Source organism: Papilio xuthus, unplaced genomic scaffold (genome assembly GCF_000836235.2).
Source record: "Papilio xuthus unplaced genomic scaffold, Pxut_1.1 DF827679.1, whole genome shotgun sequence".
NCBI classification, from domain to species: Eukaryota; Metazoa; Arthropoda; class Insecta; order Lepidoptera; family Papilionidae; genus Papilio; species Papilio xuthus.
In genome coordinates this window covers 3,860,490-3,887,769 of record NW_013530970.1, presented here as the reverse complement: position 1 = coordinate 3,887,769, position 27,280 = coordinate 3,860,490, and the positions used below count along the sequence as shown (strand labels likewise).

General features: G+C 34.1%; 2 protein-coding genes across 2 annotated transcripts in view; both read left to right on the top strand.

Moving 5' to 3' along the window:
* Nucleotides 1-699: 699 nt before the first annotated feature.
* LOC106117834 (uncharacterized) lies at nucleotides 700-24,948 on the top strand. The gene is made up of 3 exons (XM_013312299.1): nucleotides 700-2,462; nucleotides 23,725-23,858; nucleotides 24,438-24,948. Exons 1-3 carry the CDS (start codon nucleotides 1,272-1,274, stop codon nucleotides 24,439-24,441), a joined length of 1,329 nt encoding a protein of 442 aa, XP_013167753.1. The 5' UTR covers nucleotides 700-1,271; the 3' UTR covers nucleotides 24,442-24,948.
* Nucleotides 24,949-24,952: 4 nt separating this feature from the next.
* The window catches only part of LOC106117833 (uncharacterized), a 36,963-nt gene continuing 34,635 nt past the window's right edge, over nucleotides 24,953-27,280 (top strand). The window contains exon 1 of the mRNA XM_013312297.1: nucleotides 24,953-26,688. The gene's annotated coding sequence lies outside the window, so the exon portion shown is untranslated. The remainder of the gene's footprint in view (nucleotides 26,689-27,280) is intronic.

Below are 27,280 nucleotides of genomic sequence, written 5' to 3'. Positions count from 1 at the left end.
CGCAAAATTAAAGAAGAAAACTTATTTAGTAGCCTATATGTTCTACCATACTATGTTCTATACATACATCTATGCCAAATTTCAGCGAGATCCTTTGAGCCGTTCTGATGATACCTTCTCACAATATACGTTCAAATATTCGCATTTATAATATTGGTAAGAAGTAAGAAATTTGGATAACTCAATCTCCAACCATACCAATAATTAAACTGTAGAAAAGGATACATTTTTGGACCACAATAGTTATTGTCCCTCAGATTTCAATTTCAAAAGCGCTCCTGGTAAGAATTTCCTTCCCTAACGATTTTCGGTATCTCAAGAATGATTCCGACAGATTTTTTTGTACTACCCATATTTCAAACGGTCAGAAAAATTCGTACCGTTTTTTTATAATTCCAAGGCAATTTTGCATGGCATTCGTTCTACTTATACAGATATGTTCCAAATTCCGATCGTTAAGATATGCACGCATTTGTAATTATTCTAACCGTTATGTACTACGCGAGGAAACTTGCTCATTTACTGTTGTGTAATTGAATTCTTAATAATCACCAAACGCAGGCATTCGTGTAGAAACAAGTCACCTAATGAGATCTGCCAAGTAATTTAAACTAAATGTTTTCATTCCGCATTCCAATAAGTACATTTATTCAGACCCAACCGGCTCCAAAGCTCTTTTATCAGAAAAATCCTACATTTATAATGTCACTCAAATATTCTGTGGTTTAATATATTACTTTATTGTAATTACACAGTACAAAATAATATCACCGTTGACGCCGCCCGTAGGAAATATAGAGGAACCGGACACGATCCCTTTGCTTTGGGACTACAGAAATGCTATTATCTCCAATCGACCTACCGACCTTCAGGTTTCACTAGTGCAATATAAAAGTGAGGCATTCTATCACGTCAGGGCGCGCGGTGACGCGTCGCCGTCGCCGAAGAGAAATGCGACCGAATTCGCGACGATTCATTTGACACGATGCCGGTTCATCGCCATCGCGCGCCGACCCATCCCGCGGACCCCCACACCCCGCCCGCGCGGATCGTCTTTACAGGTGCGTAAGCGCAGGTACGCTCTCCCCTCTCGTCCCGCAGCCCGCGTCCCGCGCCCCGCGACACACACCTCCCGCCATCTTGAATTCCGTTCACTCAGACCCGCGCCCGTCTCGCGGCCAGCGCACGTTTACGCTACGAGCGACAAAACAATTATCAATTTGTAGTGCCTTCGGAGTGATTTGGTGTCATGTGATAAGTGTAGTGACGAAATGGAGTCGACTCCTATATGCAGGTGCCGCGTGCTGTACCTAGGCTCGGCGGTGCCGCAGCAGAGCAAGGACGGACTACAAGGAATCCAGGAGCCCTTGCGCGAGTTGTATCCGGAAAAGGGAGCGACAGGCGGCGGTATAGACTCGTGGCTGTCGGTCTGGTCCAACGGAATTCTACTGGAGAACGTCGACGAGAGCGGATCGCGGGTTGCGAGATTTTTTCCGATATCGAGTTTACACTACTGTGCGGCGGTGCGCCGCGTGAGCGTCGAGGGTGCGCCCAGATTCCTACCCTTGGACTCTCCTTTCGCACGAGCCCCTGCTCCTCGACGGCCGCCTTTGTTCGCGGCGGTTTTGCGCCGGACGCAAGGTATCAAAGTGCTGGAGTGTCATGCTTTCATATGTCGTCGCGAGGCGGCGGCGAACGCTCTCGTGCGGTGTTGTTTTCACGCCTACGCCGATAGTTCTTATGCGAAGCGTCTGGAGGCTGAGAGGTCGCCCTCTCAGCTGCCCCCCGAGCCCGAGGAGGAGCTTGAGGTGTACGACGGGGACGAGAACCACAAGGTGTGGGTCGGGGAGGTGGATCGCGACGACGCGAGCGATGACATACCGCACCCGGCCCGAGTGCCCCGTCCGCGCCAGATAACCCGTCCTGCCTCCGTGCCGCCCCCGCCGCCGCCGCCAGAGGAACCGAAAAAGAAGTCGACCACTAAAAAAAGTAAAAAGAAGTCATCCGCTTCCGCCGATGAGTTGTACGCGACCATGCCGGGACCGGCCCCGATGATGAACGGTAGGTCTCTGGGCCGGACGCCCCCCGCCTGGGCAGCCGCCCATCCCATGGTTTTGGTCGCACATCCAGCCGCTACGTTGCCCCACGCGCGGCCAGCGACGCTGGGCCACAGAGGACGGGTGCCGGCGGCGCTGGCCCCCGGGCCCTTCCCCGCGGTGCCACCGCCTGGACGGGGCCGCATGCAGTACGCCACGGTGGACCCACGCCGCTCAAAACCGCAGCCGCCGTCCATGAAGGCGGCTCAGAGCATGACGGGCCTAGAAGCTGTAGAGGACGCCGGTGGGATTTACAGAAAGAAGGGACATTTGAATGAGCGAGCCTTCTCGTACAGCATTAGACAGGAACACAGAAGTCGATCGCACGGCTCTCTCGCCAACCTGAAGTTCGCCGCTCCGCCTGAGGTGAGTCTGAAAATATTATAAGACTCAAATATTTAGCTTATATGCGGGTACGTGAAATCGTACCCAGAATACATCGCCTCCGAGGTTACTTTTATGTATGGTAAATTGATACATGTTGTGTGTATTGACAATGAAAACTTAAGCCATTTTCTTGGAATGCGTTATACAGTTAGAAGGTTTAAGTTACATTGATTGTTATTTATAAAACTGTTATTTCCCAGGTCGTAGATTACGTAACAAATAATCTACCATTTCGACAAGTTACTGTAGGTACAATCTTAGAATATAGAAACAAATAAGTATAATAACGTAATATCCAAAACCTGTGCGTTAGTTTACATATATTATATTATTCACAAAAAATATTGACTGTGATTTCTCAGAACAAAAAACTGTGCGTGTACTAATGTTCTTGATTCATTAAAACCTCATCCAAGGTGATATTACTAACAATCGTAAATATCTTCCAATATTACTAATAGCTTTATGTATTGTAATTATATTTCCATACCTAAGTAATATTATACATGCGAATGCTATGGATGGATGTTTGTTAAAACGTATCTCCAGAACGGCTTAACGGATCTTGACGAGATTTGGCACATATGTAGAACATAGTCTGAAAGAACATATAATCTACATATAATGTTTTTTTTTTATTTCGCGCGGATTTCGTTGCAGGCGACCGCTACTAAGTTATAAATAGTCGTTCGCGGCATCACTAACGATTTCACTAATCGTCTTTCGCAAAGAGGGATAAAATTGTGTAATTTACAACCGCGAAGGCGGAGTATTAAAAAGGTCTTTAGACGTCAGGGTCAGTCTGTTGCGGAATTGATTATTTATTCTCTGTGGCATCATCGCCGCTCAATTTGTACGTAACGGTTATCAATGTACGATGTTTACGTTCTAATGTCTCATCGTTCATTTGTAAACGTTCTTGTGTTATAAATTGAAAGTGAGTTTACATCGATACTAATTCAATAAATGTGTTTTTATTCATCTTTATATATATAATTCTTCTGTGAGTGTGTATGTCACTGAACTTCTCTCAAACGACTGGACCGATTTTGATGAAATTTTTTGTGTGTGTTCAAAGGGAACTGGGAATGGTTTGTTGATTTTGGAATGTTTTACATTGGATCCGACAGACGGCGCTACCATCGCAGTGTCAAATTTTAAATAATATTCAAATTAAAGACGTGTAGACAGGACATCGTCTGTCGGGTCCGCTAGTTTTACTATAATAAATTATATTACAAGTCAATACGTGAAATAATTCTATAATAAATGTACCCACATTATACGTAACTTCGTATTGTCCTTGGTTATGTAAGACTTTATACTATAACTATACGATTTTAGTACTTTTAGATATTATTAGTTAGATTCCTTTCGCACGAGCCCCTGCTGGCGCGAATGACGTGCTATCGTTACAAAGTCAAGTGTCAGAATGATTAGTGAGGGGACATAAACGTCGACATTTTAATAAGGCTAGTATTGGGTTAATACACTGCCATATTTCGGATTTTCTTCCTAAAAGTACAAACTGTTGGTAGAAAAATTACGTTTAATAGTATGAATGTCTTTCCTGTTTCATATTTATGGCATCATATTTTGTTAAATTACTTTAATTTTGTAGTAGACGTCGCTATCAAAATGAAATAAAATGTACACCATTAAACGTGTAGGGACAGATCAACATGTAACTTCAACATTTCTAACTGGTTAAACACGGTGTGACGTCGCAATCGACATAACTGCAAATCGAGACTTGATCCAAACCGATGACCAACGCCCGATACTTCTTTTCTCCAGCGAAATTAAAATTTTCACTCAAGAAAAAGAACGTTAAAACGCATTTTTATTAACATTAGGTAATGTTATTAAAAACGAATTAAAAATATTCGTCTTCATACTCATATTATCATGCTTCATACTATTATCATATTTTAAATACGAATGTTTGGATGGTATTTATTTGAAGGTATCTCCAGAAAGGCTGAACGGATCTCGATGAAATTTGGCATACATATATTATAGAACATAGTCATGAAGGAAACATAAACGCGGACGGAGTTGCGGACGATAGCTAGTTGTAATTTAAAACCGTGAAATTCTATTGTCAAAGTACTAACACTAAACTAATTGTTGTCTCTGTTTTTGTCAAAGAAAATGACAGAGATAAAAATATTTTTTTGGATAAATTATAACTAAAAAACAAATGAATGTTAAATGAAAGCGAAATATAATGTAAATTTATGACAAATAGTTCGTATACCGCCTCCTTAGTAAAGGACACTTCCCTATGTATATTTGAAAATCTGCAGTTGCTTACAGAATAATAATATATATTTACATCAGTCAGGTCAGTGGCTTACCACGAAAGGAATATGTTTATGTTAATTAAAACATGACATAGTACATGTTAAAGATAAACCAAGATAAATAACTACGATTAATGCAAAATTGTAGATAACTTAGCTCATTAACTTAGTTCATAAAGTATTGATATAAAATGATTTTTAATTACTTTAATATATCTTTATATATGTTCTTTATATACTTCCTTTTCGGTATTTTGAGAAATAATGAACTTAACAAAACCCTTGTTTTTGTGAAATGTTTGTTTTTCTGAGAACGAAAATATTTCAATTCATTTGTTTCCTGTAAACGGGGAACACTAGCAATATTTTTATTTTCACTTATCAGAGTTTATTTTTCCTCTTTCAATTGTTTTTGATTACATCTTCCGTCTGTTTGTGTCATAACTAGCTGTCAACCGCGTATCCGTCCTCGTGGAAAAACAAACCTAATTAGTATGTTCTTCCCGGCTATGTTCTACATCTATGCTAAATTTCAGTGAGATCCATGAAGCCGTTCTGGAGGTTACAAACCTACTAAAACATCCATCCATCGATTCATCTAAACATTCGTGATAATACCAAGATTATTATACAACTTATATCATTATTAGGGGTGTGGGAATATCATTAGAATTGAATCAATTCCCGCTCGAATAATTCGTAACTTCGTGTTATTCGCACATCCCTAATCGTGATGTTTTATATAAATATTATGACCGTATGTCGTGATATCGTAATATTAGTATTAAAATTGTGTTGAAAACGTGAAAGTTATAACAAGGCCTGTATTATAATTATTTTTAATACCAGCAATTGCATGATAAAAATAGTTAATTGAATATATCTTGACACCGTTTTATAAAATTCATGTCACTAATTGCGTTACCTCTTTTCAACGTAAAATGGCGAGAAGTAATTTTTTGCTCGTCTAACTTGGAGGTAAATATTAGTGCATATTCCATTGTGAACTGTAGCCTATAGGAAAGACCGATTTTGAAGAGAAGCATCATTCAATTTGTCTCCTTTTAAGGAGTCTAGAAGTCTATGAGTTGTGGAACTAAAATGGAATTAGAATAAAAAGAGGTTTTGGCGCGGAAGTACGTATAGGAAAGAGTTTCCTTTTTCTAGGCATCTATATCTCCCTGAAAGGTTGGCAACTCATCTGCAATCTTCTAATTTTATAGCAATTGTAAACCTACTTAGCTAATCAGCACATATATAATTAAGCTTAACGAATGAAGTAACCGGTAAACTTAATACAGATAAGTCAATAATTATGTATGACCACACAGCAAATTATGTAAGTATAGAGAAAAATTCTTGTTAGCAAATTGCATATAGAGGAAAATTCTCGCTTGAACACCGCTACTTATATTTATTTATTAATCATAACAAAATTATTTACAGGCTTAAAAACTGACTTGCGCGACTGAATTGAGCATTAAAAAAAAAGAATAAACTTACATGTCCTACTTAGAGTTGTTCAATAGGCATTAAGACATTTACTTAGTGTAGATTTTTTATGACAAATCTTTTCTTTGCTATGAATAAACTATCGCTTGACCATGACCCATCATAATATAGTGATTTGGGTAATTATTACAACGTTCTTTTAGACAGTTTTAGTTAGAATCATTTCGCACGAATGACGTGCTTTCGTTACAAAGTCAAGTGTCAGAATTAATAGTGATGGGATATAAATGTCAACATTTTAATAAAGCTAGTGTTGCGTCAATACAATAGCATATTTTCAGATTTTCTTCCTAACAGTACCTACCAATTTTATGACCAAAACAAACTAATTGATTTATAATATTCTTGAAACGGTTGCATGCAAAAGGAAGGACGTTCAAGCAATATCCTGTCGTAGAAAACGTGAGTTCTAAAGCATATCTCCGTTATTATTAGAAAACGATGCTTATGTGTATTACCCATATTTCCTTTACATATGATTTTTATTATCTATGCAACAGTGTTTTTAGTCGTCTAATCATATTATATGTTCCCACCAAAAAGGCTCTGAGCCTACACAAGTTAAGGGTGACTAAGGCTTAGTCAACCACGCGTTATGCGAGTGTTTATTCATCTTATTATTATTAATATGAAATTACACTAAATTGAGATCGCAGTTATATTTCATTCAACAACATTATGTAGAAAATCATCCTGTAGTCAAGTTATTAACTTGACCCAAACGCGTTGAAGTCTAATATTTCGGCAATTAGTTCGTTGATGTCTTTTGTATTGCCAAAAATTTTACAGCAATAAGTTTAAATTAATTAAAGAATTAAATGCTTATATTTGTAATATCGTTAGCTTTACGGTTATTAATATTAAATAAGCTTAATTGAACACTTTTTAATTAAATAGAAATCTTGCTTAGACTAGGTTACCTTAAATTTTAATAGCCATTTGTTCTAATATTATAAAAAGGAAAGATTTTATTACTAAATATTTTTTAATCTGCACAGAGGAAGTTTTGTGGAAATAGTATCCTTTACATTTAACTTTAGTGTATAATAATGATTATAAAATATTATTGCTGTATAACAGTATGAGAGTTTATAAGTTTGTCACGCTTCGGCCTTATCTATGGCACAGTTAGGTGTCATAACCGTGGCTGAGACGTGTGACACGATATGATGCACGTTACATTGTATGTCTAGTGTTAGTTATTAGATATTAACACGTTCATTATAACTTGAGGTCGATGAGACCTTACTAATATATGTTTGTTCTAAAGAGTCTCCAGAACGGCTGCATGGAAGTCGCTGAAGATTTACATTGATGTACCTATAGAATACAGTCAGGAAGAACACATAGGCTATTTACTAAGTTTTTTTTAATACCATATGAACGGAATCGCGAGCGAGAACTACTGTTATAATAAATATAAGGCTAAGAAAAAACTATGCCAAAATACAAAGGGAATATATGAATGTAGGAATAGGATTGTAGGAATATGAATGTAGGAATAAATTAATGTAGGAATAAAACATGTAAAATGTAGTTTTGTAAAGATTGAACTAAATGATTTTTCCTGTGTCAAAAAAGTGCCTAATTACTCTTTGGAAAATACAAGCCAATCGTGGAGTTGCGGATATCTGACTCTTACAACTAGCTAAGTGGACTTTGATGATTTGATTGTTGCATTTAAATAATACTGATATTCAAACATAGTGATTAAACTACTATTAATTTTTATCAGTAATACTTACCTACATTTAAACTACGACGCAATTTATTGTTGCAAAGTTGCATTTTGGTTTTCCCCGTACATGTTAAGTATTTACAACAGCTAGTTACATATTTAAATAAGTAAAAAAATATGACTACTTTTTAATATAGACTACATGCTCGTGTTGTCTTATGTGAGACTATTTTAAGTTTATTTGGAATGTTAATAACGCTTTCCGAAGTGGTCGTAATATTAGATGTATTAATAGCAATCAGATAATAGCAACCGATCAAGCCGAGGTTCGGTCCTCTCGGGCACCCTTGAATCGGAATGCTAAACGCGTAATGAGTGACAGCCCAAGTCGAGATCCCCTCTCGGGGGCCTTTGAGCCCAGTCACTCCATGGAGCGTCCACCTAAGCGATCTAAGAGCACAGTGGCCTCGCGATCCGGTAACAATAATTAAGTAACAGCCCGAGCCGAGGCTCCTGTGGGAGCCCTTGATTCTTGTTACTCTTAAACAAGGTTCAGGCTAATCGCCATCTGCGCCTGGCCACCATAATCCCAGTGAAGCTGTTAATGCCTCTTCAAGACAGTGACTACTCAGTCACAAAAAATGGAATGTTTAATAATCTTTGATCACCTAGAATATATATTTTTTTTAAACTAGTTATGTTTAGTTTAGCATCACTATACATAATATATGTTATGCGCGGAATATGTTATCGATGAAAGCCTTTAGGAATGCGGCAAAACATGGCGGAGAGGTTTATCCGTTCATTTAAATAATAAGGCAGGTGCGCGATAACTACGTAAGCGTTGGTTGAAGCTTAAAATAAATTGTTTTTTTTTGTAAAACTTTGTTTACGCATATAAAAAATTCGCTTAGCAAAAAGTAATTATTTCTAGACCAAATAAATAAATACCCGCTTAAAATATATTGTTATCTCTATTTTGTTAAAGATAATGACAGGGATGATGATATGTTTTATACAGAGATTTTGGTCTCGGAAGACAAGAGTTAGTTGTACTGAATTTAATATTATGTTTTTTTATTTCTAAAGTATTGTTTTTTTTTAATTATTGGTAATTGCAACTTTGTTAGCTTAAGCTAGCTTAAGTAAGCGTTATATGTAACTATACATTTTGGTTACAAAATTGCTCCTACATATTTTCTCGCATATTTCACGGTAACTAGGCACGGAGTTGCTACATTTTTATTACTTTTACCGTCAATTTGATGAACTAATTTGGTTATATACTAAATATGGTACGTGTTGGCATTATTTTTATTAAACTGTCATTATCTTGTTTTTTGTTTTAATACTATTATTATAAATGCGATTGTTTAGATGTATGTATGTTTTATAGAAGGTATCTGAAATTTTGCATGGATGTAGAATAGCCTGGAAGAACATATATTCTGCTAATTATGTTTTTTTTCTCGCGCAAACGAAGTCATAATGACATAAAGGCATGACCTATATTGTAATGAAATTTTTAGATGCACCACCACTTGTATTAATATATAGACATCCCTTTCACACCCTTTGATAGAACCGAGACAAAATAACACTAAATAGCTACAGCAACATGTTAGTAGATAGACTTAAGTCGACTTGTATATTTTTTAATCAAATCCCAGGGCACAGTTACACTGCACTACTTTACTTAGCAGCCATGATTCAACACGCGTGTGACCCTCTTCCATTGTCGACTATTACAAATTAACTGTAAAGTTGCTGCATGCAATTATGTACCTTATACTGTGGTGATAGAGTTGAAGTATAGTGCAAATGTAACTTTGTCATCTTAAATCCCACGCGGGGCGGTCGTCCGACAACGGTCAATGATTTCTGCAAGCTCTGCTAGTATATCGAAGTTTGAACGTAGCTCATAGATTTATCAGTACAATTATAGACTGTATATTTATTACAATAAAAGCGATTGTGCTTTGACAATTACATTTGTTCGATAGTATACGTTGGTTGAATATAAATTTTAATAATGATTTCTCTATGTACCTTCGTTCCTTTGCTTATGACGTTCATATAAATTCGATTTGAAGCTTGAATGTTATTTAATACATATTCTAAGTACGTTAGTTCTGCCTTATTTATATAAAAATCCAGCACAAAGCAGTAAAAAACTATTCTTTAATAATTTCAACTTATTGATTTAACAATCAGGTCAAGAATAAAGCTTAAATATAAAAGATTCAGTATTAAACTTACTGATTTTCTTGGTACATATTTCAAAAGTGGATTGAAACTACATGTTTGGTTAACATATTGTCAACTCAGATGCCATTCCAGGTCTTAATTATATCTATTTTTATCAGCTTTAATTAAGATAAAAGATTAAAAACCCGACAATATATGTAGACAACTTTATAGGAGGTATAGTGAGCTGATGATGATAATCTTTTACTTACATCTTTTAGGATATATCGATTGAGTTAAGTTCTGAAAACGTGATAAAACAAACACTCCATATTATTTACTATACTTGACCAAAAGTTATAGATGCATCAGAAATTCTAAGTATATTTGAGATCATACTTTAAAATAACTTGAGAGATTGTAAAGTAGAGGTTGCATTGTGGCTGGCTCATTGTGTTGCAGATTGTCTATGCACAAAAGACTCCTGACCTTGGCCCGGTCTAGTTTGCTTAGTACATTAATTATGTCTTCGTCTAAATTCTAATTGCAATTGTTTTCTTCTCATTACATTTTTTATGTTATACTAGCTGTCGCCCGCGACTCCGTCCGCGTGGATATAATATATATTATAAACTTAATTAGTGAAGCCCACCCCACCCATCCATCCATCCACATCACATCCATCTAAACATTCGATTTATAATGTTAGTAAGTTAAATACGAAGCAGCTATTTAAGGCATAAATTCGAAAAAAAAATGGATAATAGTATCCTATGTCCGTCTCCTGGCTCTAAGCTACTTAGTATTAGTTAAAAACTAATATTAACGTGTTGTTATGTAACAAATCGAATTTCTCACATTTATGATTCTAATAGTACTTCTTTGAAATTACACAATTTACGAGCATCGATATAAACATGCAAAGATTTGCATTTCATTGCGATCGAACGTTACAAAAACGTGAACACAAATGGAATTCTCATCTATAAATGTTTATATTTTTTGCGGCCTCAAAGATGCCTCACGTCATTATGACATTTGGTTAACGTTTTTTTATAACGAAAATATTTAACAGATGACGTAGTCGTTTAATAATTTTAAAGGATTTTGATCCTTATAACTATATAGTTAATGATTAATATGCTTCGACATATAAAATAATTATGAAAAGGTACTTTATAATCATGTAATTATAAGTAGGATTTATTTCGAACCTGGGCTATAATTTTTTCCTTAGTATGTTGCTCGCTGTAGCATCTAATTGGCGTTTCTTAAAACACATTAGCCGACTTTTATGTATGTACTCATAGTGATATAATATGGAACACTAAGTGAAAAAATAAGGTTGACACAGTGGTACTTTTTAATAAGATAAATTTAGTAATTTGTCCGCTATTGCGTTGTACTCGAATTTTAGTCTCTTCGTACACTTGCGTTCAGTGTATCTCATGGTGCGCACTCTTTACACACAACGTTGATTATTCGATGGTCATCTTGAAAACCGAAGCAACTTTTCTCACCTCGATCTTAAGAACAAGGAGCAAGCGACTGGCTTTATCGACAAATAACAAAATGTCATTGTTGTGTGGGTGCTTCCTAAACTCTATAACATTATACCATGTAAGTCTTAATCGTTTTATAGCTATTAAAATCACCGGCTTTCGAAGATATACATAGCCTTGTGTACTAACGGCTTTAAATATTGTGATGGTACATGATATGAATTTGCTTATTCAACTAAAATCGTGTTCGTTGAGATGTGAGACAGGAGTTGCTATAATTTGTGCTGTACGTTAATGAGCTGTTAAGTTTTTTCACGCTGCATTGCGCGGGATGCGTGACATTCATTATTTGTTGTACCTGGTCACGCGATCCTTTCATCTTCTATTAAATTCACTTTTATAAAGTATCTTCTAATAGGTAGTTAATTGAAAGTTCTAATTTAATAAATGTTAACGTAATTTTTTTCAACTTTCACGTCCTAACTTTGAGTTATATATAATGTGGATGGCTATAAAGATAGAGGAAGACCGAAGGCAACTTGAATAGATACGACAGCTGACAGATGACAGATGTAGTATATACTTTGCCGACCCTCTGTAGAGATTGCAGGATTATGATTACGTTCAAACATATTTAATTGAAACAGTTGAAAATACTAAAATTAGGAATGGCAAATTGATTTGAAACACATTCTGCTGACCCTATATAGTTGGTAAACGAGGGATGATGATGATAAAATACATTTGTTGCTGTTTGTTTCCTGGTGAAATTATTATATAACTTGAGGAAAGCCATTATAAATTTGTATTTAAGCTAATTTTTAACTCAAGTTTTGATATCGTGTCGATAACAATTATATGAAACTAGTCGTAACATTAAACTTGTCCAAGATTGAGATATGAATGAAATAAAGCTGTTTTCTTTAATTTTATGATATAAAAACGCTTCTGATCAACCAAAATTCATGGAACTAATTCAAAAAGGGTTCAATTTTTGTGTTTAAACACAAAAAAATATTCATTCTGTAATGTAATAACCTTTCTTTTGATATCAATCTTCTTAATTCGATACGGTTTTGAAGCGTGAAACAGAATATTGTATATTCGGGGAGTGGAAAAGAGACGGCTAATAACTTTACCGTAGACCTACAGTTACAAATTGACATCTTCACGTCCATAGTTCGTGCGTGCTATAAAATAAATGAGCATATCGTATGGTTTTCTTGTTTCAATTAACTAAGTAACGGAACGGCTTGGCGACGGACCTTGGATAGCGGTTTTAACGTCACACGTTCATAAATTTCATGTATAGTTGTAGATAAGCACAATTTATTTAGTAGCGTTCGCCCGCGACTTTATCATCGTAGAATTAATAAATAGTAATCTATTATATGCCTGCGTACATCAGCTATTTCTTGTAAAAAGTCCCTTCAAAATCAGTCTAGCCGTTACTAAGATTATCCGGAACAAATGCGACCTTCCGGGCAGAGATACAGACATCAAATTAAAAAAAAACTTTTTTCCTTATCGTCATAATTGTGACATCAGTTGATCATTTATTTTGTCACCTTGAACTATAAAGAAATATTGGTAAATAGTATGGAAGAGACTGGAAGTGACTAGGGGAGACTTATGTCGAAGGACAACCTGATACGCAACTGGATGCTGGGCAATCGATTTTACATACATATAATATACGTTAGTTATGTATTATATTTTTAGAAAATAAGTTTGTCAATATTAAGTTTATTATTGTCACCGAATAAAAGCTTTATCAATCTATCTATTGGTCTATCTATTTATCTATCTAATATGATAGAAAAAAAAAAATTAATTTCTAAAACAACAAAATAGAACTTTTACACTACATTTTAACAACAAAATACTATATCTTTGTATCTTTACAAAACAAAGTCGAAGAAAGCGAGAAAATTTTCATAGGCTTACAAATTACACACACGACATACAATAACTTAGTTAAGCATTAAGTTAAAGCACCATAACACCGACTTATGTTAACGAAAACCTGTTTCAGTAATATTTCATTTAGTTCGTATTCTAACGGAGTGAATATAAAACATAAATCTTTTATATATCTAAAATAATCAATTTTTTAACTAACAGTATTTGCTTAGTCACGATATTTTCTCGCTTTCACGTTTTCATTTAAAGTGACAGTGATGTGTCGTTTATACTTTTTTTCATTATTCTCAGACACAACTAACTTATATACTTTTGCTTAGTAATTGGCAATTGAAAGAATTTACAATTAATTGTTAATTATTTCTAACTAGCTGTCGCCAACGACTCCGTTCGCACAGAATTCAAATAAAACTTAATTAGTAGCCTATGTGTTCTTCCAGGCTATGTTCTATATCTGTGCCGTTCGTCAAGATCCGTTGAGAAGTTCCGGAGATACCTTTAACAAACATCCATCCATCTATCCAAACACTCGCATTGCAACCGAAGTCATCTCAACTTTTTGGTTTTTATAACCTTTAAAAATTAGAGTTTGGCAGAATTCTTTGTGGCAGTTGCCATATGACAAAAAAAGATATCTTTAATAAATAATTACATTCAATAAATGTGGTACGTTATATACAGAACCATTTCTAACATGGTAGAAATCTCACGATCATAAACGTTTTATTGTTGTGTTAATATTTGGTATACGAGTATTTGCTTCGGCCACGGTTTGTATATTTAACGCTTTCAAACCACATAGAAACTGAGAAAGTTAACAAAGAAGGGAACGGCAGTTGGTTTTGCTAATAGTTAAAAAAAAAAGCTCTCACGACCGTATTTATACTAAAAGAGATAGAATTTAATAAATAATAAATCCGCGAAAAATTGGACAACCTCTATTAACTCACGCCCAGCTTCTGACAGCCGATTTAATTTACGATTAATCCTCAATATTTTGACATGGCCGCGACTTAACGCGAATTATAGTGTTTGGATTTTAAGACATTAGCTATTAAGTTATCAAAATATTTGGAATAGAGATATTTTTTTTGTGGTTTTGGTAGTAAAATGCTTAGCTAAATTTTCAGTCGACTCTGTTGACCTCTAGTTTATTGGTAAATAAAATAAATTGGTCTAACAATTAAATTATAACATTACCTGTAGATAAAGGTATATGATTGTTCACATACTATTTGTAGTTTATAAAATTCGAATTCATATTTCGCATCACGAGATAATTGACAATTTGACTTCACGGGTTTATAAGCCGCGGTACGCCGTGAAATTGTAGAACTCTGGAATACAAAATTTGCTTAACATTGCGTTACTTATTGAACAATTGAATTACGAGCAAAAGTAAACCTCTGTGTCGACAGATTACAATTTACTTGAGAATGATGAAAACCTTTCAGAAATCAGATTGCACTTACCATGTTACGATATAAAATGATGATCAGTTTGCGCACTGTTGTTAGGCGTATCGTTATTATTACGAAAAACTCAAGGACGAATATTTTTAATTACGTTTTTGCTTTGTATCTTGATTAGCTGTCGTCCGAGACTCCTTTCGCGCGAAATAAAAAAAAACTTAAATAGTAGGCTATGTGTTCTTCCAGACTATGTTCTACAACAATGCCAAATTTTAGCAGCCATTCTGGAGATACTTTCAAACAAACATCCATCCATCCATCTAAACATACGCATTTATAATATTAGTAAGAAGTAATATACAACATGATCAGTTTTCGCGCACTGTTATTAGGCGTATCGTTATTATTAGGAAAAACTCAAGGACGAATGTTTTTTTTGCACGAATTTGCTTTTCATGTATTGATTTGTCAAAGTAAGAATTTGGAATATAAAAACTATATTGCAACGTGTACATCAAGGCTTTTATAGCTATTTGATCATTTTACTATCGCAATCAAAACTGAACCTTAATTCTAAAAACAAACAGTTTAATTTCGTTAATTCAAAGTTGTTATTTCCTTTACGGTCGGTAAGCACATTGTGTCAAGACTTGGTCGAGCATGCGTGCTGGTTACGTAACAATGTCGCCATGTTACATGTAACATGTTACAGACAATTATTTTTTTAATTAATTAAATGTCTTAATTGCGTGTGAACGGAATCTAACATGATATTACTTTCCAAGATTTGTCCCAGATGTGATTCTTGTTTGAAAAAGTTATTATATAATTTTTGGCTCAAATTTAGTTAGACAAGTAAATCGTTAGTTCCGAGATAAGTTGTATCACAGTATTATAATAATTTGCACATTGTTTGATGTTCATCATCAGCTCCCTATACGACCCCACCGAGGGGCTCGGAGCCTACCCTAAGTTAAGGGTGATTAGGCCATAGTCAACCACGCTGGCCAAGTGCGGGTTGGTTGACTTCACACATATCTTTGAATTACTTCTCAGATATGTGCAGGTTGTATCACGATGTTTTCTTTCACCGTAAGTACGTCGGATAAATGTACATATGTAAATCGAAAAATCGAAAAACACATTGGTACATGGTGGGATTCGAACCCAGGACTTGCAGATTGCATATCAAGTGCTTGACCCCTGAGCCACCGACGCTCCGCTGTTTGATGTTATTTTGTTTAATTTATTTCATAAATACTATGAATTTTAATGTCAAAAAATATAAAAATGCTGATTTGGATTGTCTATCGCATGTTTATCGTATTGCATACGGCGTAATTAATATTTTAATTTCTTAAGTTAGCTCTATATTCTAAGAAGTTATTAATATACTAGCTTTTGTCCGTGACTTTATTCGTGCGGAATATAAAAAAACAACTTAGTAACCTGTGCGATCTTCGTTCAGCTGTTTTGAAGATTTGATGATTTTATTAATCTGTATCTTGTCAACCTACTTCTGTGGTCCTAATTAATTACACGGTCGACAGTTTCTAATGCGCATACATTTCTTTTTAAATAGCATAGCCTTAAATAATTATAATTAATTCAATCGGTTGCATACGATAAACGCAACGTATTCCTTTGGTACTTTAAAATAACGTCCTTTAGGTTGTAATTTAAACTCTATTGCTATTGTTATAAAGGTCGTAGAGTAATGCATTTCCATATCAATATGTAGGCTGTAGTCAATGCAAATGTCAGCCACGTTACGATCGGAATGCGGGTTTCGAATGAGCTGCGTTCCGAATACTTGGCTTGAAGTGACCAGCTAATGTGGTGAAAAATTAGTTTGCCTTTGCCTTGCCTTAGTTCATTTTAGATATTAAAAAAAACAAAAGATATAAAGACGTTTAAATGAATTTGATACTGGCAGTATTACTATATTATTTATCTGATTATATACTTAATCTTACTAATATTTTGTATGCGAATGTTTGTTTGAAGGTATCTCTAGAATGGCTGCATGGATCTCGTTAAAATTTGGCATAGATGTAGAACATAGCCTGGAAGAACACATAGGCTACTAATTATTTTTTTAATTCCGCGAGGATGGCTCGCGGGCGACAGCTATATTTATAAATTAGCCAATCATTTGATTATTAAAAAATAAGGTGTGTCATAAGGGAGGTTCTAACATGTTGGGTATTGAATGTCAATCGGTCAATGACATCGGTTTCGGCGGGAGAAACTCGATGGGCAAGTTTTTATACATTTTACTTTCTCAAAGCCCCCGAATGTTGCGAGCTCAGACGTCGTGGTTTGTTTTAACAATAAACAAAAAGAAACAAGGAAAAACGAAATTGCGAATCTTATTTATTGTGAGTTGTTTTTTTTATCAACACTGAAGGAAGCTAACCGTCAGTTATTATATGCCGATGTTTGAATGCAATGTCTTTAGAAACTCAATGCAAAAGGTCTGATTAAGGTTAAACAAATGGTTACACTTGGTTTGTCTTGTAGAATTCCAATACCGTGACATTTGTGTTAGTGTATATATATATATATATATATAGAGACTACAACATACATAACCAAGATACATCTCATATTCCGTAGCAAAGTCATCGTCTTCAATGATTTCCGGGAAAACAAGATCTCTAATCTTTCGAAGACAATGAGTACGATATTGTACTTTTGTATAATATTTCCAAAAAGAGGATAAAAAACCTCATTTAATTATTAAAAGTAAAGACGTTTTCAGATCTATTTCAATAACATTTAATATAAATTTCTAAGATGTATATAATATATCGTGTAACGTCAAATAAAAAAATACTTGATTGGTATAATTAGTGACCCCGACCTGCATTCTATTGACCCAGCCATGCGATAATAAAACGCTCAATCAATTAAAAAAGACACTATAAAATCGAATTAACGATTTAATTTTTATTACCAATTGCGATAAAGAGATAGTAACACAGAAATCAACATACAAATGACGCTCGACTTAAAAAAAAACAAGATAAAGTTAGTTTAAAATATTAAAAAATATCGACTCTAGCTTATCCAGGTTCAACTGTAGTAATGTGAAAGACAAATATCATTTAAAATTTAAAAAAAAATCCAAAACTGTTTTAAAAAAAATTAAGTTACAGTTTTGTTAGTATAGCTCACTAGTTGAATTTCGTGCATCACGAGTTAACATTTCACGGTCGCCTGCTTTCGTCTCGTATTGTCTTATTAAGTTAGCCTTGAGCTACGGAATGAGGAAAGCATGCATATGTATGAGCTATTTGTAAATATCTTATACTTCATGTTTAAAGAAAATATAACTACAGTTATTTTATTTATGTTTTTACGTTCATCCAATCAGGATGTTATCCGTCGAATAATGGGATATCTTCCATGTACAGTCGCATTCAATCAAGGTGTTCAACTTACAGAAATATTACTTCGCATCTTACAACGAACTTAAAAGTTAATCTTAAAACTACTAATCCTTACAAATAGACAGTTAATGTGGTTACCTGCACTGTACTTCAGACTGTAGGTATTGCGTGGCGTTCAAAGAATTGTTGTTTTTAAGGTGAGATACCGCCAATGGTTTCGACTGTACATGTATTTTAGATTTTATTCGCACGGAACATTCTGGTTAGCACTAGTAGGTAAGAGGTGCAAATGGACAATGTTTGTTCACTACCTTGTAGAAAGTAAGACGTCATGAATGTCTTCATTCACAGTATTGCAGTTATGAAACAAGAATTCCTATGATTGCGTTATCTCCAGAACGACTGTATGGATCTCGCTAAAATTAGTCATATATGTAGATAGTCTGGAAGAACACATAACATAGGCTACTAATTAAGTCTCTTTTTCATTCCGCGCTGACCGAGTCGCGGGCTATAGATAGTTGTTTCATAAAGTTATTATAACTTGCTCTGTTTGTTTAATTCATTATTTTATAATAGACAATAAATTGTGCGAAGTTTCCTGAATTAAAAACGTTTTTCTCAGTGTTCCTTTATCGATTTTTGTGCTTGGATGTTTGCATGAAAATCTGAATTTTATAGTTGGGTAAGGTAGGTACAATGTAAGTATACAAAGGAATCATAAACACGTTCGATTTCTTGTTGGTATACGCGATTGTGTTAAGTCAATACAATAACAAGCATAGAAGCAAAATCTTACGAAACTACAACATTGTTGAAAGGTGTTTACTTGAGCGATGTAATAACATTCGGGAGGCAATTGTCAACTGTCACTGGCGATTTACTAATTGTTCGTGGACCATCAACCTAACATGTTGTTATCTCAGTTTTGTCAAAGATAATGAGAGGGACGACTATATGTTATGCAATTATTTTCATGTCGGAAAACAACAGAAAAAACGAAAAAAAAAACAAAAAAAAAAATCAAATAGTAAAAACAATTAATTTAAAGATTTCTCGAATAGTAAAATCAGTCATTGTAGGTTAAAACATCTTTATAAAAGAGGCGTTCGTCGTTTAACAGTTCCTTACTCTCTCTTCCGGCATCCGTTAAGCATGTTCTACTCAAGTGTGGCAGTTAGATTAGAGTCATTCCACACTAGTGTAGGCCACCTTAAGTAAAGTTCCCTTGTCACTTGAAGCACGGTGCTGGGTTATCAAACTTAATAACTATGACTAAAAATACTTGGTAACACCGATGGCCCTGCGAGTTAATTACAATACATCTAATTCGTAATAACATTGAAAATGTCAATTTCAGATTAGAAACGTCAATAGCCTAATGGTTAAGGATACGGATTTCCGATCACGAGGTCGGGGGTTCGAATCCCGCCATTCGACTATTGTCGTAAACCATATCCTAGCACAAGCCTATAGCTTAGTTGGAATGGTAAAAGAAATATTAGTAAATTTTCAAAAAAATCTGCTTATATTAAAAAAAAAAAAGATTGTTCAAATTTCAGTTCAGTTGATCAGATTGTTAGAATTGTTCAGAGAGATTTGAAGCAATTAGCGCAGCATCGTTGTAAGAACAATCTTACTAATATTATAAATGCTAATTGATGGATGGATGGATATTTGTATGAAGGTGTCTCTAGAACGACTCACAGAACACAGATTTAAAGAAAACATTGTCTATGAATTATTTTCTTATTAATTCCGCGCAGACAGAATTGCGGGTGACAGCTAATGTATATATAAATCCGTATCAAAGGGATTTAAAGCAGTAAGCAGCATCAGTTTATAAAACTGGAAGAGTCCAAGAATTTATACTAGACAACGACTATTCTTACCATTTTTGTTATCTGATTTACATTTTCTGATGTTGATATCCCTCTCATTAAAGTTTTATCATGATTATAAATCATTGTTTATTCAGTTTGTTCATTGAACCGTGTGTTAATTCTGTATGAATCATTGCGCCCAGTTATTACGACGTCTTCACTTTCAACGCTTTCTTGTGCTAATGGTGTATTGTGGCTAAATTTAACAGCTCCTCCACGCATTCCGTCGTAATTACTATCTATGGTTGTTAATATGACAAATTTAAGCACAACTTTCTATAAATTTCGTTTTTTTTTTTACAATGTTTGTAATTTGTTAATGACAATTTGGTGGCGTGGGTTGTCTTGATTGGGAAACTAAAGGTACTTATAGATGGCTGTTATAAATAGATCTATACATTTGTGAAAGATATATTCCTCTTACTCTTCTATTTACCCTTCTCTTCTCTTCTTTTTTACCATAATCATTACTGTTTTACTTGTATCATCTAGTTATTTGTAACCTATAAGAAGTTATCTCCAGAATTGATAAACGTATCTCGTTTAAATTTGGCTAAGTTGAATTAGTAGTCATGAAGAACCATAGGTCACGTATTATTTTTTTTTAAATTTTGACCGGACGTAGTTGTGGGTCAAAAATAAACCGATTGTTCTTTTCCGGTCACTTCCTAAAATTGAATCTCTTTACTCATAATATATATAATATTATATATTTTTAACTTATATCGAGGTTATGAAAACCACATCCTAAAGGCTTTTGGCTACGCTAAAGAAGACCAGTATGCGTGCGCATCTGCAGCTGAACTCTAACGGAACGTCGAGACGTTAAATTGGCGTGCACTCAATTAGCCACTTCACTGAGACACGTAACATGTTGCACAACACGACGCGACATGCGGACGCGATTGCAACGCGCCTCTATCACTTCCTTATAGAATCGTTTACTTTGGTACATAATTTAACTCGCGATGTATGTCATTAAGATTCATTAGTAACTAGTTCACAAATATTTGTCAATATATCATTTCCGCTGTATTATTCTAAACTATCTGTGCCCGCGACTTTGTCCCCGTGAAATACTGTCTTTAAGCTGCGCGCGGTACTGGACAGAACTTGGACATTGCAACATCACTTTACTTTTCTAAAATAAAAGAGTTTTTCTAACATAAACGTAGCCTAAATAACTCCTTATTACATCAGCTGCATACCGATAAAAGGTCTCGTCAAAATCGGTCCAGCCATTTCAGAGATTAACCTGAACAAACAGAGAGATACAGTTATTTCAATATTACAAACAGATACTCCGATTTTATTTATATGTATAGATTTGACTTGATTAAAGGAATATTGATACATTCGTAGAAAAGACATGTTATGATAATCATTTGGAGATTTTATGCTTTTTATTGGATCAAAGAAATGAATTCGGAAGTCTAACATAACTTTTATAAAGTAATTTATTTATTTATTTATTTAAGCACAATCACAACATATATATAACACGCAACTTATCAATTAAATAGTATTAGATCTTATACATATGTAAATATTGGTGTACATAACGTTTACAGAGGTATTTATTTAGGTAGTATTTTAAGGTTTTGGAAATTATTATAAAATAGTCATCATCATCAGCTCCCTATACGTCCCCAACGAGGGGCTCGGAGCCTACCCTAAGTTAAGGGTGATTAGGCCATAGTCAACCACGCCGGCCAAGTGCGGGTTGGTTGACTTCACACATATCTTTTGAATTTCTTCTCAGATATGTTCAGGTTGCATCACGATGTTTTCCTTCACCGTAAGAACTTCGGATAAATGTACATATGTAAATCGGAAATCGAAAAACACATTGGTACATGGCGGGATTCGAACCCAGGACCTGCAGATTGCAAGTGCTTGACCACTGAACCACCGACGCTGCTATAAAATAGTAACAAATCTTTTATCTATGTAATTATTCTATTGATTAAGTATACTGAAATAATTTTTAATATTTTTTTTGAAAGAGTTAAAGTTCGTGCCAAAGAGATCTATATTATTTGTAGTTTGTTTTTCAACTAATCTGTCATATCCAGAACATATCCTGTTTAGTCGCGAGTGCTGGCCGAGGTTTGTCCTACACTTGGGTACGTGAAAGAGCTTATTAGTACCGCGTGCGTTTTGTCATGGCACCGAAAAGAACACATTCTCAAGCAACTGTTGGCAATTACTTATTACATACTTATTAGTCTTTAATGATTTATCGTAACTAATGTTAGGGCTTTAATATTTATTGCACAATGTAATTTAGATTGATTTATATACTTTAAATTGTTTAAAGACAAATTATTTGATATTACTTACTATTAAAGGTTTCATAATTCATATAATGACCTAACGTTATTCTAAGAATTTCGACTTGCATTACACTGGTGAGTAATTTGACCTATAGCGTTTCACGTCAACAAATTACATCGCCTGAACAGCGCGCCGCATAAAGAACTTATGACTTTTAATATCTTATATATAAAATTCTCGTGTCACAATTTTCGTTCCCATACTCCTCCGAAACAGCTTGACTGATTCTCATGAAATTTTGTAAGCATATTTAGTAGGTCTGAGAATCGGCCAACATCTATTTTTATAAAAATGTTACTAATAATATAAATGCGAATGTTTAGATGGATGGATGTTTGTTTGAAGGTATCTACAGAACGGCTGAACGGGTCTCGATAAAATTATATATAGAACATATTCTGGAATAACACATAGGCTATTTATTAAGTATTTTTTTAATTCCATGCAGACAGAGTCGCGGGTACCACTAGTATTTTATATACTTATACGTATTGCTATATACTTAAAATCTAATACATTGATTTGATTGTTTTCTGTCTGAATTAGTTTATTCGACAAACTAGTTTGATATCGACTCTGTATAACAACCTAAAAGGACGTCAATCTCGTTTTTGAGCTCGCGTCTGATATTGAATTATAACAGTTGTTTTTTTCTAGGTCATCGGGATATTTAGAGACTGCATAATCAATACGAATTAATTAAGATTCTAAATTTTATATAACCTTTATCAATTTTATTATTACATTTTGATTTCTTGTTTTGTTCATATAATACCATAGAAGATACTTTAAAATACTTAAAGAACTTATTCGAAAATATTTATTTTGTGTATTATTATATCAAAAAAGATAGCGAAGTATCACCTAGCGTGGTATTTATTTATGAAATTATAAAAAAATGAACAAAAGAATATTTGCAAATAGCAATCGCTTTTGATACCGTTTCGAACATTTTTTACAGTTCCGTATCTCGAAAGAAGAAAAAACGGAACACTTATAGGATCACTTTGTTGTCCGTCCATCTGTCTGTCTAGACCCTTTTGGTTCTTGTAATTTCATTGGTTTCTCTTGTCAATTTACTCATATAGTACCTTTATCAATTCCAGGTGGAGACAGGTCGAGAAGAGCTGAAGAAGGAGCGGGAGATAATGCAACTGGTGGCAGGTCTACAACTGGGTCCAGACGAGATGGAGCGCCGAGAAATGCCGCCGCACATGATCAGATCCAGGCACGGTCCTAGGTATGGTACACTGTTTTTTTTTAAACTTTTGGCAGAAATCTTAACAAATATACCTTGCTTCTGGGGGGAAGTAGGGTTAAGTGGGGTTTTACTTACTAAAACTCTATCAATGGCAATCTTCTAATGCGCCGGTGGAGGCCCTGGAATCTAAGCTACGTACACCTAAGTCCTGTCTGTTCTGGGTATTTTAAGCCTAGGTTGGGGCCTCTAAAATCCTAAATATTCCTCATGAAATCTAGGGTAAATGATATAGTTATCTCCACTCTATTAGCAAAACAAATAATTTAAATTGCTTGAAAATACAATGTATAATTTCTTTACTTTGTAAGGTTACTTAATTTTTATATCTTTACTATTATAGTGTAGATATTGTAAGAAAAAACCAAATCTAGTAGGATTATTTAAAACTCTGCGTATGTGAGTTTTATTCAAAAGCGACTCTATAAAATACGTGAAATATTAACTTAATTAATCATTCGAAAAATATCATTTCCTTTTCATATTACTTTCCACATTTTTAATGATGCCCCGTGTTACTTTCGACGTTATTAATATAACACTTTCTTGTTATGGTTTCAGATAACACCACGCCATGGGAGCGTCGACGTGCGACTGTCAAGCAGCACGTGTCCACCGGAAATGACAATCACTTTACCTCGATTCATGTTCGATTTACGGATCCAAAACTGTATAATTTACCCCAATCGCAACGTTATCTATCGACTGCTCGTACTGTATCCATTTTGTCAACCGCAAACACAATTTTGTACACAGTTACGATAGCCGATTCGTAATCGATACCTATAAACATCGATTTGTCACGAACGCGGCAACTTTCGAATATACGATTCTAAATCGTTGGTCCGATTTGCCGTGAACCTTAAAAATCTATTAACTTATTGAGATATGATGAATAAGTTTTTTTAGAATTATTTCATGCAACGAATACATGTTGGTTTTAAGAATTTATTCTGTACTTAAAATACATTAGTTTAAAATATTATCCTTTACGTTGGTTGTAAACAATTAGTGTATTTATCGTGAAATGTTGAACAGATAAAATAACTAACTACATTGTTTGGAACATCACCGATTTCAAAACGGAATAAATCTCACTTAATTGATCGTCAAACTAGTTACAAATTACACATTAATTTGAGTCTGTAATTATCGATAATTTTATTAACAGGCAATTAATCGATTTCAAAATTGATCGTATAAACGAAATAACTAATATGGAGGTGAACTGTTGGAACATTTAAAATAAAACAGAGTCCGTTTCCCTCATTTAAAAAAACTGATGTAGGTTTTGGTTTAGGAGTTACGATAACAAAAAACAATCCTACTTACTTAGCATTAGAACATCGGTTTTTGGTCACAAAACCCACTTACCGTGGGTTACTGAGTCCAAAATCCTGGCATTATCTGTGTTTTGTCAAAAATAATGACAGATGACGATATACTTTATACAGAGAGTCTCGGAAATACTAGAGGGTTAGAATTTAGCAACGTTAAGAAAGGTTTTTAAATATCATTTCGATTTATTTAAGAAAAGGTCGAGAAAAATGTTAAATACAAAGATTTTCCATTAAAATATTATCTAAATGGAATATATTATTATATCTATGTTAATTGCTTCTTCCATTTTGTGTCCACGGTCGTAATATTTGTACAAAAACATAAATGAAGTAACAAAACGTGTCATCCCTCTCTTTATTTTGAGAAAAACAGAGACAAAATAATGTTCCAATACAAATATTACGACAGTGGAAACTATTAAATAATCCGTAGACAATCTTCGCAATCGTAGTTTCCAGTATCGAACGTTGTCTTGTTCATTAAGAGCAAAAGTGGATGCCAAAAGGGCCAAAAGTTTGAAGATAATTTACAATATTTTGATAAATTTTTATTAGTGTAATCTGTGTTTATTATTTTCTTATTCTGTGACCAAAAAATCTGAAATCTCGTATGCATTAAGAGGTTGCCTAGACAACTAAGATTGCAAACATTGTATTCAAAATAAATTTAGTAGGTACTACGTAGAAACAGTACCTTGGTGGGTAAGGTAGTCATGTCGGGTAGATAATAAAAAAAAGTTTTGAAGCGTACTTCATTTGTATTTTAGTACATCAGCAATTTATAAAATATAGTTACTATAATTGGTTATTGGTATTTAATAAAATATATTAATAATAGACTTCAAAATACGCTTCCCATATCGAGTATTCATTCGAAAGCCAAAGATCAAATCTCAAAGCTTTGAAAATGACACATCTCTATATAATTATCAATGGATTTTAAAAACATAATTTGTATGGTTAAAACAATTTTACACACACAACAAATTTTAACTATGTGCAGAGAACATTAACCATAAATTTATAACATATAGATACCAAATCCGAAGCACATAAGGGACGCGAAAAAAGGTTTTATGTTATGGAAAATTCGTCAGTATATCTCAGTATTCTATGCATCTCCTCCTCCGTCGATTAGAAGTAGGCAATGCATCTGCAATTATCTATGGGCAACTGTTGCTTCGTTATTTCAGCGATTTCAGCTGGCCGCACACACGCTAGCTACCTTATAATATAAAAAAAAAACAAAATGACATTTCTAAAATCGATTCTTTAATAGACGTCAAACTTAAATTAAACATTCCATCTATAAGGTTATATCTGTGTTTCAAAAATGTATTCGACATATTTAATATGATCCCGTTATTTGTCAGTGTTTTGACAGAGTGAATTCATTATTGTGAGTAACTTTGTGTCCACTAGTAACTAAAAGAAGAAGAAGAGTAACTTTGTGGATGATTCATTTTGATCAGGTACTTCGATAAATTAATTCTTAGTTTTATAAACTTAATTATCTATTTAATACTTATGGCTTCGATTATATAGATTCAAAAAGGAGTTGCAGACATTGCTGTCAACTAAATGTTATAAATATTTTCATATTAAAGTACATAATTATAATCTCAAATGTAGGTAGCGTCTATACAGACCATTTGTACATAAGGATTTGTACAAAAATAAACAGAACAGTAATATTATAATACTAATAATTGAATCTAAGAGAATGTATAATATAGATAGGTTTGTGTTTTTTTTATATATCCTTAAATATTGTTAATTGAATCTTTTAAACGTAATTAAGTGCATGCAACATGTAAATAATTAAATAATATTTGCATTCAATATATATCCAGTTTACATTATTCCAGTACAGTAATCAAAACGTTGGATTAAAAGTGCATTTTGGCCACATAAATCTATTCTATTGTTCAATAGTTTGACTGGAATAATGTAAACAGGGTATTATAAAAATATTTTAGGCTATGAGTGCCATTAACTTTATACTTTGTTTAATCAATTTTAGTTAATAAATAAAATAAAAAAAACATCGTAATAATGCAACGA